We start from the raw sequence: 17,431 nt of genomic DNA on the forward strand, positions 1-17,431 counted from the left end.
AAATAACAGTAGAAAATAATGTAATTATTACACTTGGTAATGACTTAAGTAATCCTGATTAATATTTAATCCACTGAGATGAGTGCCCAGCATGTGTATATGTTTCATTTCAGATGTTTCCTTCTCAATTCTTGTTCTGTAGTTTTTCTTCAAGTATTTATTTTCTGTCAGCAGGTGTTGGGACAGAAAGACAGGTTGCAACGGAAGATTTCAAGAAGGAAATACGAGAAGGAAAGGCAGACATACAGGAGGTTGAAGTAACCTTGATTGCTGGCCAGAGAGGATCAGCACTGGGCAGCAGGAACGGTGCAGGAAGACGAGTGAGGGACCAAGACAATGAAGGCAAAAACGAAGCTGAGCTCCATCGCCCAAACGCCTCTCAAAGCCCCAATGACTATGAAACTCAAGCCAAGGTAGAGGAACAGAGATGGAGTGGGCAGGTGAGGCGGCGACGGGCAAAGGAAGCTTCCCACAATCCTCCTGGTTTTATCAACCTTTTGGGTATCCTGGAACCTCCTCCTCCTCTGCCACCCCCTGCTCCCCGCAGGCCAGTGGACAAGCCCTACCATTGTACTGAGTGTGGGAAGAGTTTTTCACAAAGCTCTGTGCTCATCGAACACCAGAGGATCCACACCGGGGAGAGGCCGTTTGTGTGCAACGTGTGCGGGAAACGCTTCTCTCAAAGCTCCACTCTGATGGGGCATCAGAGAATCCACACAGGCGAGAAACCTTTTGCCTGCCCCGAATGTGGACGGGGCTTCAGCCGGAGTTCTGCTCTGACAGAACATCAGCGCACCCACACGGGAGAGACGCCCTTCCCGTGCCAGGAGTGCGGGAAGGCCTTCAGCCGCACCTCCAACCTCGTGAAGCACCTGCGCACCCACTCGGGCGAGAAGCCCTACACGTGCACGCTGTGCGGGAAGCGCTTCTCCCTGAGCTCCAACCTGCTCAAGCACGAGCGCACCCATTCGGGGGAGAAGCCCTTCCCCTGTCCCCTCTGTGGCAAATGCTTCAAGAAAAAGACCCACCTGGTGTCCCACAATCGGGTGCACACCGGGGAGCGGCCCTATCGGTGTGAGGAGTGTGGGAAGTGCTTCTCGCAAAGCTCGTCCCTAATAGAGCACCAGAGAATCCATACGGGAGAGAAACCCTACAAATGTCCCCAGTGTGGCCGAGGGTTCTATGTCAACTCCAAACTGGTGAAACATCAAAGAATACACACGGGGGAGAAACCCTACGCTTGTTCTGCCTGTGGGAAAACTTTCCGATATAAGCAGCAATTTCCCCGACACGTGGCTCACGTCCATCCTGGGGAGGATCAGGTTTCTGTGCTTACCTTGAGCGCCGGTGTTACCTTGGGCACTAGTGTTAATATTCTACTCTCATAGAGCCTAAAAGAGTCCTTGGTTTGTAGGCTTCTGTTCTCCTGGAAGTGGTTTCCATTGAAAGGCATAAACGGTGCCAAATTTGTTAGGTCCTTAAACTATCCAATATACAGTAGCATCTTGTTGGTGAATTATTAAGCAGTTTCTGGAATCTCTCTCACACACTTCTGCTGTCAGGATTCCTTTATTATATTTACATTATTTTATGAGGGGGGAAGAAACCCAGATCTGTTCACTACACATGCTGTGACTTCCCCCTTTATTGAGGTATTTATGGTAAAAATGCGCTGATTTCTTCCCTGTGGGTGTGAGGGATAAAATCATGGGTCATCCAGCCTGAGGTGTAAAATCGTGGGTCAGGTAGATGGCCATGGCCTGAGAATTAGGGAATAGAGTGACTGCAGATGTTTATCCTTGAAGTTTTTAACCAGAATAAATTTTACATAGCTACTCTTGGTTCTCCTCAGTCATTATTTTTCAGAAACCTAATTAATCAACAGAAATGTTATTGTTAGGCAACTGGGAATCAGAAAGCCTTGATAACTGACTATAGATTTTGAAGAGCCACTTGTGGTCCTCGGTTTACCTTCCTCCCACTCGTGGTATCATCCTCCAGCCTTTTCGTTTTGTTTTGAGAAAGGCAAATTTTTTTGTAAAGATCTTGCTGTTTTAATTTTCAGCGTTGATGGAGAAGACATACAAATACATCTTTTCTGGGTGTTCCCTTTTTTTCTTTAGGAAAGGCAAAATAATATTGTGAGGTTATTTTTATTACAATATTTGTAGTTTTATCTACGAAACAGCCAATCAGTCCTTCAGAAGGGATGGTTCTTGGAATCCGTGCTGTGGTTTTACTCAGTTCATTCATCATACCAACTAGAAACTAAAGTACAAACTGGGTTGGATTTAAAACTCCACATGGTATCATAATGGCCCCTAATTTTTGATTCGAGACAATCCCAGCAAATCAGAATTGGCTCTTTAAGGCATAGATCTTTTTTCAGAACAAGGACAATTTGACTATTATTGAGATTTTCAAAGTAATTATGGCTGCAAATGCTGCCTGACAGCTGGTTCCTTGTGAAATGGAATCCATCTTAATAGACCATCCTTTTAAACTTTACAGTGCCTTACTGGCTATCCAGAACTCTATAGTATTAATCACTTGGGAGTAATTATTTCCTCAGTTGACTATTTACTCCCCAGTTTGCATCAAATTAGGCACAAATCAAATCAAATACCAGCAACTCCATGAGCTCAAGGCCTCAAAGCCTGGTGGGGAATCACCTGTTTTCAGTGGGGAGTTGTCTTTTTGCTGTTGTTCAGCTAGCTGGGGTGATTCCCCAAATTAGATTTGCTGTAATTTCCTTTTGTTCTGCTGTGTGTAATCATCTGATCCAAAGGCAAAGTGGTGGTTGTCTCCAAACAATGTGTTTTTTAAACTTTTTTAAAAACAGCTTTCAGGTTAGCACTGCAGTAGACTATCACTATGTCACTTTGGAAAAATTAGTGTTAAAGAATAGAAGCGGAAATTGCCAAAAGCAGCTTCTGCGCCTGCTTTTGGAGCTCTGTGCAAACACAGCTTTGTGATCTCGATGCCTACAGTGATCTCACCTGCAGAAACTAGCAGGGACCCCCTTTGAAAAACTGTGGATCACAGGAGATCAAAGTGTGTTTTCACCACTGTGTAGTCGCAGCCTTGTTAGTCTCGCCTAACAATCTGTGCTCAATACTGTGCTTAGATATCTGGCTGCAGAGATGGGTTGGGAGTCCGATTCCCCACTGTGCCTCCTTGACAGGGACTGGACTCAGTGATCCATAGGGTCCCTTCCAGTTTTATAGTCCTAAGATGATTTTTATATTATATACACTCCAGGTTCTGTTTGGTGCAAGCAAAACAGTGATGTATAGCGCTACAACAGTTCACTTGGAGAGGGGCGCTTAAAGTATTGCCACCCTAGCGAGTTACTAAAGTGCCCAAATATATTTATTACCGCCTTCAGATATTGTTGGACACCTACACTTTTGTATTTCTGTAACATTAAAATCCTGGCTCTGTTTACATTACCAAGAGAATATACTGTATTTTTCCATGTATAAGATGCTACTTCTAAAATCATTACACTAAAAATTGAGGGTCATCTTATACACAGAAGTAAACTGAGGAGAGAACAAAATGGCCTGTACCTTGCCTCTGTAAACAGGCTTCCTTCAGTCACAAGGTTTAGCTTCCTATAGCCAGGAGACTTAGCTTCCTCCAGTCATAAGCCTTATGGAACAGACGTCTACTGATGCTGAACAAACCAAGTGGAACACTCCTTGTTGGAGGCGGAGCCTGTAGGCTCAGATTCAACAGGGACTCCTAATGTCTGGGTGTTCTGAGCCCATAAGCTGAATTTTCTTAATTTGGGGGTTAGAAAAGTGTGTGTGGGGGGGTTCTTACAAACGGAAAAATGCAGTAGATTTTTCTCCCACATATGCAGAGACACTAAAACTAGGATGACAAACAGGCTTAATTTGCTGCCTTCAGGTCCTTAACTGATTACAGTTGCATTCTGTCATGCCATAAATATAGTAAAATGCAATCAGTTTTGAGGCCATAATCCTGATCACTTAATTTTTCTTTGCAAATCCTCAAAATAATTTAGGCTTGTGAATAAGCCTTGCCATCATCATCTAGAGACTAATAAATAATAAATAACTGCTTATTTATTCATCATTTTTAGTCATTATAAAAAGATTATAATGCTAATGAAATCCAAAAATCTGAGGGAGATTTGTAAATTTAAATATAGACCAACCTGCCATAACGCAACCTAGCCAGAATTTCATGGAGTTGAAATTCAAACATTTGGCCTTCTCAAGTATCAGCATTTGTGCTTAATGGAATGGATTAAAGCCTTACTTTCATTTCTGCTGTCTCTTCATAGGGAGCAATATGGTCACTCACTTCCTATGCTAGTAATATTAAGTAGGTTAATGATATCTTTGGAAAAGAAGAGTGAGCATAAAGGCTGTATAGAAATATCTGACACTGTAATTTTACTAGTTTTGAACTGAGTGTGGTTCAGATTTACTGTGACTGTTTTCTTCTATAATCATGCATTAAAACGTAATTTCACATAATCTGAAGACTTTTGCTTTGTCTGTAGTGCACTGGGTTTGTTCTAGAAATGTAGAAAATGAAAATTACCTCTTCTGCACTTTAAAAAAACACACCAGTTATACAGAGAAACATTTCCTCGGTTTATGCAGGGATAACCGGTGCAGTACATGCAGGAAGAGAGCCCTCAAAATTCATTGCAAGTTCCAATATAGCAGGAATTCCCAGACCACAAGAATTCATTTTTAAACTTCAAGTCTCTGTTGAGCACTCACACAGAGAAGAGCCTCTGTGATTTGACTTATCCTAGTGATTTTTGTTGTGTGCTATCAAACTCCTTCTAACTTTTACTGATCCTGATAGGATTTTCCATGTATGTGAGATATTTTAAAAATGGTTTTACTATTACTATCCTACAGTGTGTTTACATGGTTAAATGGGGATTCAAACTCAGGTGTTCTCTTGAGTCCCTAGTCCTTCACTCTATCCACAACCACACCACACTGGTTCTTTAAAGTGTGTGGGTTTTGTGTCGATGTGTTATATGTGCCATCAAGTTGGAACTGACTTACAGCAACACTTAAAGGGCTTTCAAGGTAAGGAGTGGTTTTCCCAGTTCTACTCCCCCACCCCCTTGGGTTGCCATGGCCAATTCCCCCTCCTGGGAATTCAAGCCCAGATCTCCTGAATCCTGTCAAGTTATAAACCAAATAAATTGGAACCTGACTTTTACGGCCATGAACACTTAGCACAGAGATCACATACAAAGTGTCAGCGGGTGTGCCTGAGGACACTGGAATACACATCTTGAGGGTGAAGATGATGTAATATCTCTGACAACCAATTGAACAGTATATATAGACACTAATGATTTATTCTCTTGGTTAAAGTAAATATTTGTGGGCTGTAATGCTGTTGCTGCTGTATATATTTGTAAATAGACTTAGCTGTTAGATGTATATTGTCTCTGCCTGATTTTCCTGACTGCTGGGACTGGAACAACGAGCTTCTGGAACAGATGCTGTTAAAAACTGCCACGCTGACATCCTCATCCATCACTCTCTAATTGCCCCTTTTTAGGGGCAAGTTAATTCTTCTCTCTGTCTCAGGTATAACTGGGTCATCCGATCAATCTAGCTTCTTGCATTCTATGTTTCTAAGAAAAAACTAATCAAAGCACCTCTAAATGAGAGTGGGATCAGTAAAAACATGCATTGACTGCATCCGTGACTCTTATGCAAGGACAAAACACAATTACCCAATTGCAGAAAAAACTCAGACACTTTGGGCTTAATATTCTAAAATTATGTTGGAGAAAGTGCAGACAGCACTTTATATCTTTGCATCACATATAAATGGCTTTTGCAACCACTGTCACAATCATCACACCTTCAGAGGAAACCACAGTAGCATCCCTCAGCTGGATTTGCCTCTTTCCACGTGGTCCTTTCCCACACGATTGAATTACAGTAACTCTACTAAAGTTAACAGGGGTTCCCACTAGTGACGGTCCTTAGGATTGTGGCCCCTCACCTGGAAAAGGGAAGAAGGAAAATTTCTGTGACACGGCATAAATATTTCTCATTCCACACTAAAATGATTTTTATTATAATTCCAGAACAAGGAAGAGGTGAACACCAAATTGTATTGGGGGGTCAGGAAACGCTGCCTCAGGAGCTACCGCCGCCACTTTAAATGACATTTTCGAAAATTATTACTGTAGAAGGTAACTGCCTCAGCAGCAACAAAAAAGTATTGCGGCATTTTAAGATTACGACTATAAAAAATTTATATCCATGTCAGCTTCCGTGGACTAAGCACATCTTCAGACACATCCCATCACGCTGTTTCTGCAGAAGTGGCTTGCAAGCCACAAAATGACACATTAACATTCAATTCTCAGTCTTAACGCAGCAACTGAGGAACGCCCTGCGCGGTGCATCCTGGGAGGCAGTCCCTGGTCCCTCGTTACATGGTTGAAAGGGCCCGCGGCCCTAGATTGAGGGATAACTCGCGCGAACACCGGGATTCTTAGTCTCCTAGCAACGCACCGCTCCGCGGGTTCTGTCTAGCCGCTAGCGAACTTCCAGTCACATGACCCGGACAGTTGTAAACGTCACATTCATGCGCCACTTTCGCCCCGCCCCCGTCTCTGTGGCGGTCCCTCTGTCTGGACCAATCACTTCCGGTTTGGGCCTAGAAGGTTTTTGGGGAACCGTTGGTGGCGGGGGAGGGTGTGCGTTTGTGCGCTCGCGCGTGAGCTCTCGTGGTGGCGATTGTCATGGCAGCGGCTGGGGGGCCCGGCGCGGGCGAAGGGGCCTCCGCTTCCGCCGCCGACGAAGGCGGCGGGGGTGGAGACAGGGGGAGCCCCCCCGGCTCGGACCCACGACGCCTGGGGCCGGGGGGGCGAGAAGAAGAGGAGGCGCCGGGACAAGGCAGCGCGGGAGGGGCGACCGGGCAAAGCCTCCCGCCCTCGTCCCCGCCCCCCCGCGAGGCCGAGGTCACCGTGGAGATCGGAGAGACCTACCTTTGTCGGCGAGGGGACGGGACGTGGCGTAAGTTGGCCCTTGGTCGGGAACATCCCCCCAACCGACCCCCTTTATGGGGTGTCATAGACTACATGACGTATGGCTGCGGCACTTTGGCCCTTTCCAGGATCTGGCCCTCCTTTTGATGTGAGGACAACAAAACAACACAAAGCACTGAAAGATAAAATGCACCACAATAAATTACGTTTTTCTTATCACCACGCCATACCTCAACAAAAAGAAAAGGTGTTTCTTACCCATTTCTTGAAGTAGGGAGGGGTGCTTGATTGCATGATCTCAGGGCTACCATGACATTTCCAGTGGTTGTGTGTCTGCTGGCTTTGTATGCTAGTTTTGATCGCCTGAACGGGCTGTCGTCCTGACAAAACTTGCAAGAGTGCAGCCATGCCCAGTTGTCACAAGTCCTTTCTGCTCTTGCCACCTGAAAGTAAACACTTTGGCCACTAGATGCGTCAAGGGAAATTGTGAGAATTCTGAGAACAATGTATACCTTTAGGCCTTCCTTTCTAAGATGTGTCTTAACCAGGCTGAATGTCTTTTTCTTCCAGACTCTGCAGAGGTGATCCAGTCTCGAATCAATGAGCAAGAAAACAGGGAAGAGTTCTATGTGCACTATGTTGGATGTGAGTATTTTGTTGTGGTTCTCTATATCAGTATGTTTTGGAGGAAATATGAAGTGTCTGTTTAGTCCAGTGGTGACAAACATTTTGGGCTGTGGGCACACTGACTCTTCTAAGGGGTCTGTGAGTGCAACTTTGAAATGGTGAATCAACATGACAAATCACAAAACATCATGTATCTCCCCCCCCAGGGGGGTTCTATATATACATTAGTACAGCTCAAGCTCTCTTTCACTGTGTTGTTGACTCTACCTCCATATCTTAGCTATGCTATTCCCCTTTGCCACGGACTTTGGGAAGATGAGTTGAATGCTAAATGTGCTCAGGTGTTAAAAAAAGGTCTGAAGGGGGAAGAGGAGGTGATGACAGTGTCTCCTATCACTAATATTTCCTCTTCAGGCAGAAGGGGAACTGTACTGACTATAGTATTGCACAGAGCTAGAAGAGCAGGTATACTGATGGCAGTCTGTGCATTACATATGCCCCATTGGCAATGCACAGTCCCTGCCTATTACTAGAAGGAGAGACCACCAAAAAGTGGATGGTATGCTGAGCACGGCTGTGTAGAGCAAGGAACAGGGGCAGCTGCTGTCCCCTTCCATTGACCACAGCAACTGCCTGTCCCTTCTCCAACACCCACCCATTGCTTAGATATAGATAAGGAGCTATATCACCTGCAGCTCCAACCAGAACTAAAAATTCCTTAATGAGCATTGAGGAAATGCTCACCCCCCCCCCCCGAGCAGTAAAAGGCCACTCCTGGTAATGTCCTCTGTCTGAGATGGCTGCCTCGTGAAAGGGATATTCCTGGTGTGCATATATATAAGGGAAAATAAAGCAAAGAGAAACACATGTAGTGGCTGGGAGAATAGTTTTCCTCAAGTTGTTGACTTTCCTTTATAGAAATCCACCTTAGTCCTTCACAGTCTGCTCATCTGCTTGCAAATCTACCGTAATTTCAATGGTAAATAGGTATTCCTTTTAATAATAGTGCACTGCACTAATGGGGCAATACTGTATATAAAATAAATAAATATCATATGCTGCATACCTGTATAGCTATAATTCTTTTCATTGGCCTTAAATTCCTTCTTATAAATACCTGCTATCATACCAGATCTCTATCCAGATAGAGTGTATAGGAAATCATTAATAGAAGTAAAAAGCTGGCAAAAGATATTGGCATCTTATCACTGAGCACAAGAGTACATGGATATATAATTAAAAAGCCTATTTTCTTTGGTAACCACAGTCAACCGCCGTCTGGATGAGTGGGTGGATAAGAACCGCCTGGCCCTCACCAAGACCGTCAAAGATGCAGTGCAGAAGAACACTGATCAGTACATGAACGAGCTCTCTGAGCAGCCAGAACGCAAGATCACTCGCAACCAGAAGCGCAAACATGATGAGATCAACCATGTGCAAAAGGTGATTCCCACAGAAAGGTGGCTGGGGATGCTGTGCTTCATAGAGTCATAGAAAAGTGAAGTTGGAAGGGGCCTACAAGGCCATCAAGCCCAGCCCCCTGCTCAAGGCAGGAATACCATCAAAGCAGATCTGCCAGGTGATGATCTAAGTTTTTCTTGAATGCCTCCAGTTTTGGAGCACTCACCAACTCCCGAGGTAGCTGGTTCCACTGTTGTACTACCTTAACAGTTAGGAAGTTTTTCCTGATATTCAACCGAAACCTGGCTTCCTTTAACTTGAGCCAGTTGTTGCGTGTCCTGCACTCTGGGGAGAGCGAGAACAGATCTTGCCCTTCCTCTATATGATGGCCTTTCAAATATTTGAAAAGTGCTATCATATCACCCCTCAGTCTTCTTTTCTCAAGACTAAACATGCCCAGTTATTTCAGCCTTTCCTCATAAGGCTTGGTTTCCAGCCCTCTGATCATCCTTGTCGCCCTCCTCGTTCCAATTTCCTTCTTGAAGTGTGGTGTCCAGAACTGGACACAATACTCAAGATGTGGCCTAACCAGTGCTGAATAGAGGGGGACTAGCACCTTGCGGGATTTGGAAACTATACTTCTATTAATGCAGCCTAAAATAGCATTAGCCTTTTTTGTAGCCACCTCACACTGTTGGCTCATATGTCACTCATATTCAGTGTCATCTCCAGAGCTGGAAAAATCCTGTGTGCTTTTTTATGCCCCTGGAGCTATTACTAAACCCATAATGGCACCAAGGAAGCTATATTCTTTAATGCAGTTTTAGTCACAACCACTTTCCATGCTGTTCTTTTCTTCTGCAGACTTACGCTGAGATGGATCCCACAACAGCAGCTTTGGAGAAAGAACACGAAGCCGTGAGTGTTGCCTACATTTGGACTGGCTTGTTGCCAAAGGGAAGGAAGGGTAGGAATAAGAAGCATAGCTGTGTTTCAAGGCTCCCCAGATATTGTTCTCTTTCCTCAGATCACCAAGGTGAAATATGTGGACAAGATACATATCGGGAACTATGAGATTGATGCTTGGTACTTCTCACCTTTCCCCGAAGACTACGGGAAACAGCCCAAGCTGTGGATCTGCGAGTACTGCCTCAAGTATATGAAGTTTGAGAAGACTTACCGCTATCACCTTGTACGCAAGGGGAAGGAGAATGCCCAGAGTTCCTGGGGAGGGAGCTGAGTGAGAGAAAGGGCAGGGTAGCTGTAGGTGGAATGAAGGGAGCTTTGAAGAATTCAAAGAGGACTGTTAGTTGAGAGTTGATTTCTATTAACAGGTCTGTCCCCTTAGTTTTTACAAGTTTGGTGTGTCAGAATATAATTGCACATTCAATTTCAAGCATACCGAATAGATTTTTAAAACAGCTGATGCATGCAGTACTAATAATTTTGTGCTAGGAAGCAGAAAAATTAAGCAGTGCCTAAACGAGAGTTGGAGGTACTGACCTAACTCAAAGGACAAGCAAGTGAGAAAGTTGGTGAAACTGTTGAGTGGCTCAGCAGATGGAACTTGTCAGAAAAATGCAAGTCTTTGGCTTTGAGGGCTGATTGTTTTTCTTTGTTTTTCTTGTTCAGGGACAGTGTCAGTGGAGGCAGCCACCAGGGAAAGAGATCTACCGCAAGAATAATATCTCAGTGTATGAGGTGGATGGCAAAGATCACAAGGTAGGGACTGTTTGCCCAGTAGTGGGTCTGCTATATTGGCACTGTCAATTACCATCTAAACTTTGGAATAAATTTCAGAGTAGAGATGGGCCCAAATTAATTCTTGAGGGGGGGGAGGCTTGATGAAATTTGTCATGTGGCCAGCAGGGTCACTCATCTTTTGTTACGCACTGTTGGGGTCCATCTTCGCCAGTGGAGCACCAATCCAGGCAGGAGCTCAACTGACCCATCCCTGCCTCCTCTGGCAGCCAGCCACTCCGATGAGGAGGCAGGACAAGGATTCTCCCCATTCAGCTGAACAGAGCGGTCTACTACCAGAGGAGGTGGGAATGCTTCAGCCGAGCTCCTTCCTGTGGTGCTGCACGATGAATTTCGTTCCCTGCCCACCTGTGTCCACAATATTTATACTTGTATCATCAGGGATACGAGTACGAATATCCCATTTCTACTGCCCATTGTACTTCTAATGGCGAACAGAATCATTGGTGGCATTAAGAGGAACTTTTATTTTGAGAAGCTGTTTAATAGCAAGTCTCTTGAATTTTGACAAGATAATTTATAACCTTGATATGGCCCTGGACAGTTAATTTCTCCATACAAAAGAATTCCTCAAAGATGTTTGATTTTATTGTAATGCTTGAAGGCTGCCAAAAGTAGAATCTTAATGCCAAATTGATCATTGCAGTATGCCCAATTAGTGTCTTTTTCATTGTGGCTGGCTGAATACATGGAAGAGAATGCTCCCCACTCTACCATTTCAGAAGAGCTTACTTAGAACAAAGTTCTGCATGTGATTCTGTGACTACTATTCTAAGGTTCTGTTTGTTTCTTTTGTAAAGTTTTTGTGGAGATGAACTCCTTGGAGTGCCTCTTCTTTTCCTGGGTAGGGCCTACACCCTTCTTGTTTCTCTTTTGTCGATTGGTTCAGTGATTTATTGCCTAGATGTCTACATCCTTATCTAAATTTGCTGTATTTCCCCTACCAGATTTACTGCCAGAATTTGTGTCTCTTGGCCAAGCTGTTCCTGGACCATAAGACCCTCTATTTTGACGTGGAGCCCTTTGTCTTCTATATCCTCACCGAGGTCGACAGGCAAGGGGCCCACATCGTGGGCTACTTTTCCAAGGTACTTGCACGGCGCAGAATGTTTGGTTGTCCTTCATTCTAGCTAAAACTGAGGTTTTTGAGAAAGAAAATAAGCATTGAAGAATTTGTGCCTGTGTCCTCTTTTGCACAAAGAGCAACCTGAAAAATACAAATTAAGAAAGTTTCCATACATTTGCTGTTTTTCTCCATCATATGTTGGTCCTGCCAGGGAAGAGAGAAGAAAATAGTTGTGCATGACGCCACCTCTGATCTTGCCCTCTTGACAACCTCCAGATTGTCACTAGATGTCACTAGAAGTTATCCACGTGCTTTCAGATATTTGCAACCACAAGGGCTAGAAATCGCAGTTATTCATTGCATTTCTCTATTTGCCTCTCTGAGTGCTAGGTTCAAAAGGGCTTCCACTTTAACATAATTACATTATATGATTAGAATACAATGAGGTACCCAGCATGGTGCAGTGAACAGAGTTACAGACTTGGACCGAAGAGGCCAGGTTTCAGTTCCCTGCTTAGCTATAGAAATTCATTGGGGGTGTGGATCTGGTAAAACCACTCCCTAAGCACCTGACTTACCTTGAAAGCTGTATTACGATTATCATGTCAGTTTCGATTCTGATGGCATATAACAGAATGCAGTAGGAATGCATCAGGTTGGGCCTTCAGGCATCACTCTTGAGACACCTACCCTTACCAAAATTGTGTGGCCTCTTGGAGTCATGGAGGCCTGATGAAATGGCCTGGGAAAGTCACATGTGGCCTGCAGACTGTGCTTGCCCACCCCTGCCCTAAGGCCCTGCGGTGTGGCACTTCCTGTGATGTCACATAAATTGGGATACAGTCTGTGTGCTTGTACAGTAATGTCACGTGATCCATGTTGGTCAGTGGCAGGTAAGAAGAGTGACAGGGGTGGAAAGACTAGCAGAAAGTAGATTTGCATATGGATGGAGACCGGCTGAGAGAATGAAAAGAGGAGGGGCTGTTTGAAATGGCAAGAGAGGGGAGAGGCCATCAGGTATGGCATTAGAGAACACTGCCACCCCCTTGCTTCTTCGTTCGTCGGACTGATTTGCTTTTGCTTTTCTTTCCCAGGAGAAAGAATCGCCAGATGGCAACAACGTGGCCTGCATCCTCACCTTGCCACCATACCAGAGGCGGGGTTATGGGAAGTTCCTCATTGCTTTCAGTAAGTTTCTTTCCATCAATTGGTGTGTGTGGTGGCCCCCAAGAAACCTGTGAAATACGACAGGCAGCTCCTTGACCTCTTCCTGTTGCTGAACCTGGGGATACTCTCCCCCTACCTCCAGCTGGCAGATAGTGCTAGAAGTAACCTGTTTGCCTGAGCCCCTGTATTCCACTTCCGTTTTGTATGGTTGGTTCAGACCAATTGTTTCTACGCCTTTTTTCTCTCTCAAACTTTTCTTTCTAAACCCTTCTCTTCCTCAGGCTACGAACTCTCAAAGCTGGAAAGCACTGTGGGCTCCCCAGAGAAGCCCCTCTCAGATCTGGGCAAGCTGAGCTACCGTAGCTATTGGTCCTGGGTGCTGCTGGAAATCCTCCGGGATTTCCGGGGCACTCTCTCCATCAAAGATCTCAGGTAAGTGAGAACCTGAGAACTAGCGTGCCTTGTTATTCTGTGAAGCACAGCACCATCCTGTACTGAAAGGGGAGTACGCATACTCATTTGGTGTCATGTTCTGAGAAGTCTGGGGGGGAGCATCATGTTTCCTCCCAGTTAGAACCCCTGAGGTTATGTTACCTTGCGCTTCTTCATTCACCGCCTTCCCTCTTTTTCCCTCCATTGACCCCGGCACAGCCAAATGACAAGCATCACACAGAATGACATCATCAGTACTTTGCAGTCCCTAAACATGGTCAAGTACTGGAAGGGACAACATGTCATCTGCGTCACCCCCAAGCTGGTTGAAGAACACCTCAAAAGTGCCCAGTATAAGAAGCCTCCCATCACAGGTATGATGGGGCAGGGAGTGAAGTGGGGAGGAGAAGTTCTGGCCTAGCTCTGCTGGTGATTGCTTTTAACTGGAATTTAGTTGAAATTAGTATATATTTGCCCTTGCCCCCTAGTTATTCCCTCACACTGATTCTTGGCTCCTTCGTATCTTTGTTTTTTACTCTTAACATTTCAAATCCACCATACCTGCCTAATCAGATCTCAGATCAGGATACACAATTAATAAAACCACAATAAAAAGTGTTTGACTTAATAATTTAGTCCATTTAAAAAACTTTTTATAATTTAACAACTCAAACAAAACAGAAACCGGCAAACTGATAAATTGGAAACCAAGCCATGATCTCAGTAAGTGCTAGTTTCTTGGATGGAGAACCAGGATTTAACTGGGTGCTGAATATCGGCTAGGAGTCCCACAGCCCCAATCTGTTGTTTTTCCTTCCCAGAAGAGAGACTTCTACTTTTTAAAAGTGGAATCTTTTTGCTTCAATTCAAAGCATATGGTCGTTTTCAACTAATGTTGAAAGGAAAACCCAGCACAGCACACAGAAACAGGCAAACACAAGCCACGTGTTTGTGCACACACATACAGGGAAGAAAGCCTACATTCTTCTCCATGGGCAACATACCTGTGGTTTGTTATGGTTTAAGAAATAAAGCTTGTTTTCCAGCATGAGAGGTGTTTTCTTTTTTTTAAGCAAACAAGATAGCTACAGTAGGGAATTGAAGTGGGAAGCCTTTTTAGTGCTTGAAAGGCAGGTCATTTTAATCTACAGGGCTAGATCAGAACTGCAAGCAAACAGCAAAAAAGGGCTCTGTTTTTCTTTGTGGCCACTTAAATCACACAGACCTGAATTTCCTGGTGCAACTTCACAGCAAATGTGTACAAGTGGATTTGCATTTTCTTCACTGTGTAGTTGCACCCTAAGTTGTATATTTTTTTCCCCAGTTCCCCTTCTGCCGCTATAGTCTTCGATAGTACTCCTATATCAAGGATGGGGAACTCATGGCCCTCCTGATGTTGTTAGAATATCATGAGTGCCATCACTGCTGAACGTCTATGGAATTCAAAAACATCTGGACAGCTACAGGTTCTTCACCCCAGTCTGTCCTTGTAGAAAGCATGTTTATGGATATAAATTAAATAGATAGATAGACTTAATCACTTTGCAGTATTCCGAAAGCAGAAATTGCATCCCTCCCCAAATCCGGGCTCGCTGAGTGCACTGTTTCCGTATTAAGTTGCAGAACTGGATTTTGCTTTGTTAGCCCTATTGTGGAGTGTGCCAGGCGCAGCAAAAGATAAACACAGAACCACCTTACTAGAGGTCGCGGAGTCAGAGCTTCTTTGCATTGGTTTCGAATTTTTATCCTTGTTGAAAGAGTCATTGTTTGTCCCCCGTGGGTGGGAGTGATGTGCCCGTGATGTTACATAACAAGACCTGTGGTGAGTTGGCAGTTTCCTCCTCCCATGCCTCTCCCCTCTAAAGAAGCCGATGTGGAGATCCTTGTAGGGCAGGGCAAGGGGAGGAATGATGGGCAGTCACATGAAAGACAGGCTGGCATCTCATTTTGCTTTTCACAAACTACTTGCTTCCATGCTGGCTATCAGAGCAAATAGTCTTGGGAAAGCTAAGAAAAATTGGACAGGACATTTTTTTAATATTGATTTGCTGCTGCTACAGACTTGTTCAAGGAGCCGTTTAAAAATATCATGGAAAACAATCCAACTCGAATTACTTCCCATGACACATTCGTGGGTATTCTAAAAGGAGGCAGCCCATCGTATCAAGAGATGGCAATAGAATGTCTTTGGCCATTCTGCTCCGTTATAGAGTTTTTGACAATTTCCTCCTTTCCTCTTTCTTTTATTACTTCTCCAGTTGATTCCCTCTGCCTGCGATGGGCGCCACCCAAACACAAGCAAGCCAAGATTTCCAAGAAGTGAAGGAAGAATTGACTGAAAAAAAGCACTAAGCTTCAGTGCATATCCACCCTTCGTTCTAAAGAGATGTTCTAAGGTGAAGCATCTGTGTTGGTCTTGTATTGATAAGACATGCTTGGAACAGAGAGACCAGGGGTCAGGGAGAGGAGAGGGCTTCACTACAGTGTAGGTAGCCCACCTAAACCCTCTTCTGTCCTGCTTGGCAAACTCCTCCCTTGCCAGCCTGAAACGTTGCTTTGCTGGTTAACAAAACTGGTGTCCTCTCTGTTGTAGCAGGGAATGGGAATTCACCCACTTTCTTGTATTATTCCTTATTGGGCCAGAGATGTAGCCAGTTTCTCACCTACTCTATGGAAAGTCTGCAAGCTTCTTCCCACCTCTGGAATTAAGTAAGTCATACACCGTGGAAGATTAGTTGTAGATCAAAAGGGGACTAGCAAGCAAACATGTGCCTGAATGCATTGTCCAGATGTTTGGGAAAATCGGTCAACAGATTTGGTAGGTAATGTTGGTTGGCAGTAGCGACTGTTTCCAAGGAGTACTAATTTACAAGCAGGAAAGGAAAATAGTTTCTCCAGCAACAATGCCCACTAGTGTAATGTTCATGCTCAAATTGTTAAAAGCTGTATAACTTTTGCTCTAAGAGTACAAAACTCCGTTTCAAGGGAAGCCCTCAGTTGTGACTTCTGATGCAAGAAGTCTTGGTCTATAAAAAAAAATGTCCCACCGGTTTTTTAGGTCTGGCAAAGAGGTTTTCCCAGCGTTTCAAACGACACAGCTGCTGCCAGCAGCCTTGGAAAAAGAGACTGGAAGGATTTACAGTTTAGTTTGCCTTGTTTCCTAAATAGTTAGGCAGTTGGCCTTTCCCTAAGATAGTATTGGCAGCAAGAGTCTACACTTGGGTCTCACTTGAAGAGTAGCTTCCCAAGGCAGATGCAGCAACTAAAATATCATTGTTCCACTTCCACTGCTGAGCTTGTGTGAACTGTGGAGGGGCAGCTAAAATGAAACCTGGCCTTTAGCTTATTGTAGGGGATCTGGGCTGTTTCCTACCACCCAATCCCAAATTCAGTAGAAAAGCTATATATGAAAAGGAACAAAGTGGAGAGGGAGGAGCACTCTGACTTTGCATTGTTGCGACAGCATGCAAGTTAGAGAAAATTGTGTTACTTCATGGGGTTTTTTTGTTTGTTTGTTTTAATCCTGACATAGCTGCCCTATGTTGTGTGTACTGCATTATCAGGTGATAAAATAAGGGTTTTCCTCCCAAAAGAGACAAGTCTCTGTAGCTCAGCAATGCTGAAAGAGACGGAAGCCACTGTTCTTCATACAGCTTTCTTTTTATCACACTGTTTTGACATTGGCACCAGTGCTGTTGGCAGGAGTGTGGACTTGCATGGAGGACTTCTGGAAGAAACAGCCATTGAGTTTGGTAGTCTTGCTACAGCTATTGGAGTCAGACTCCACATATGCAGTGTTTTCTGTTATTTTAAAAAGTATTTTAATTAATAAAAACCACAAAACGAGTGCAGTATCACTGTGTAGTAACATGTGAGCTACATTGTTTTATAGTGCTGGCACGAGGGCAAGTCCAATTTGCCTCATCATGAGACCACTTGAGAGCTTCGGCTCTTCTGAGAAT

The 17,431-nt window shown here is 44.3% G+C and overlaps 2 protein-coding genes and 1 long non-coding RNA gene across 3 annotated transcripts in view; 2 read left to right on the forward strand and 1 right to left on the reverse strand.

The window, feature by feature from the left end:
• LOC110086407 (uncharacterized) overlaps nt 1-4,511 on the forward strand; it is a 16,307-nt gene extending 11,796 nt beyond the window's left edge. The window contains exon 4 of the mRNA XM_078377117.1: nt 548-4,511. Coding sequence (XP_078233243.1) covers nt 548-1,388 — 841 coding nt within the window. The 3' untranslated portion in view covers nt 1,389-4,511. The remainder of the gene's footprint in view (nt 1-547) is intronic.
• LOC140701335 (uncharacterized) lies at nt 2,031-7,519 on the reverse strand. Its single transcript, XR_012080276.2, has 2 exons — nt 7,274-7,519; nt 2,031-6,021 (listed from the first exon to the last, which is right to left on the reverse strand). It is a non-coding gene; the product is annotated as an uncharacterized LOC140701335 (long non-coding RNA).
• Nucleotides 6,624-17,315, forward strand: KAT8 (lysine acetyltransferase 8). The gene is made up of 11 exons (XM_020807307.3): nt 6,624-7,043; nt 7,586-7,660; nt 8,910-9,085; nt 9,908-9,961; nt 10,071-10,235; nt 10,676-10,765; nt 11,752-11,892; nt 12,965-13,058; nt 13,319-13,469; nt 13,689-13,843; nt 15,728-17,315. The coding sequence occupies exons 1-11, from the start codon at nt 6,770-6,772 to the stop codon at nt 15,790-15,792; spliced, it is 1,440 nt and encodes a 479-aa protein (XP_020662966.2). The 5' UTR covers nt 6,624-6,769; the 3' UTR covers nt 15,793-17,315.
• The last annotated feature ends 116 nt before the right edge of the window (nt 17,316-17,431 follow it).

This window comes from Pogona vitticeps, chromosome 6 (genome assembly GCF_051106095.1).
Source record: "Pogona vitticeps strain Pit_001003342236 chromosome 6, PviZW2.1, whole genome shotgun sequence".
In the NCBI taxonomy this organism is placed as follows: domain Eukaryota; kingdom Metazoa; phylum Chordata; class Lepidosauria; order Squamata; family Agamidae; genus Pogona; species Pogona vitticeps.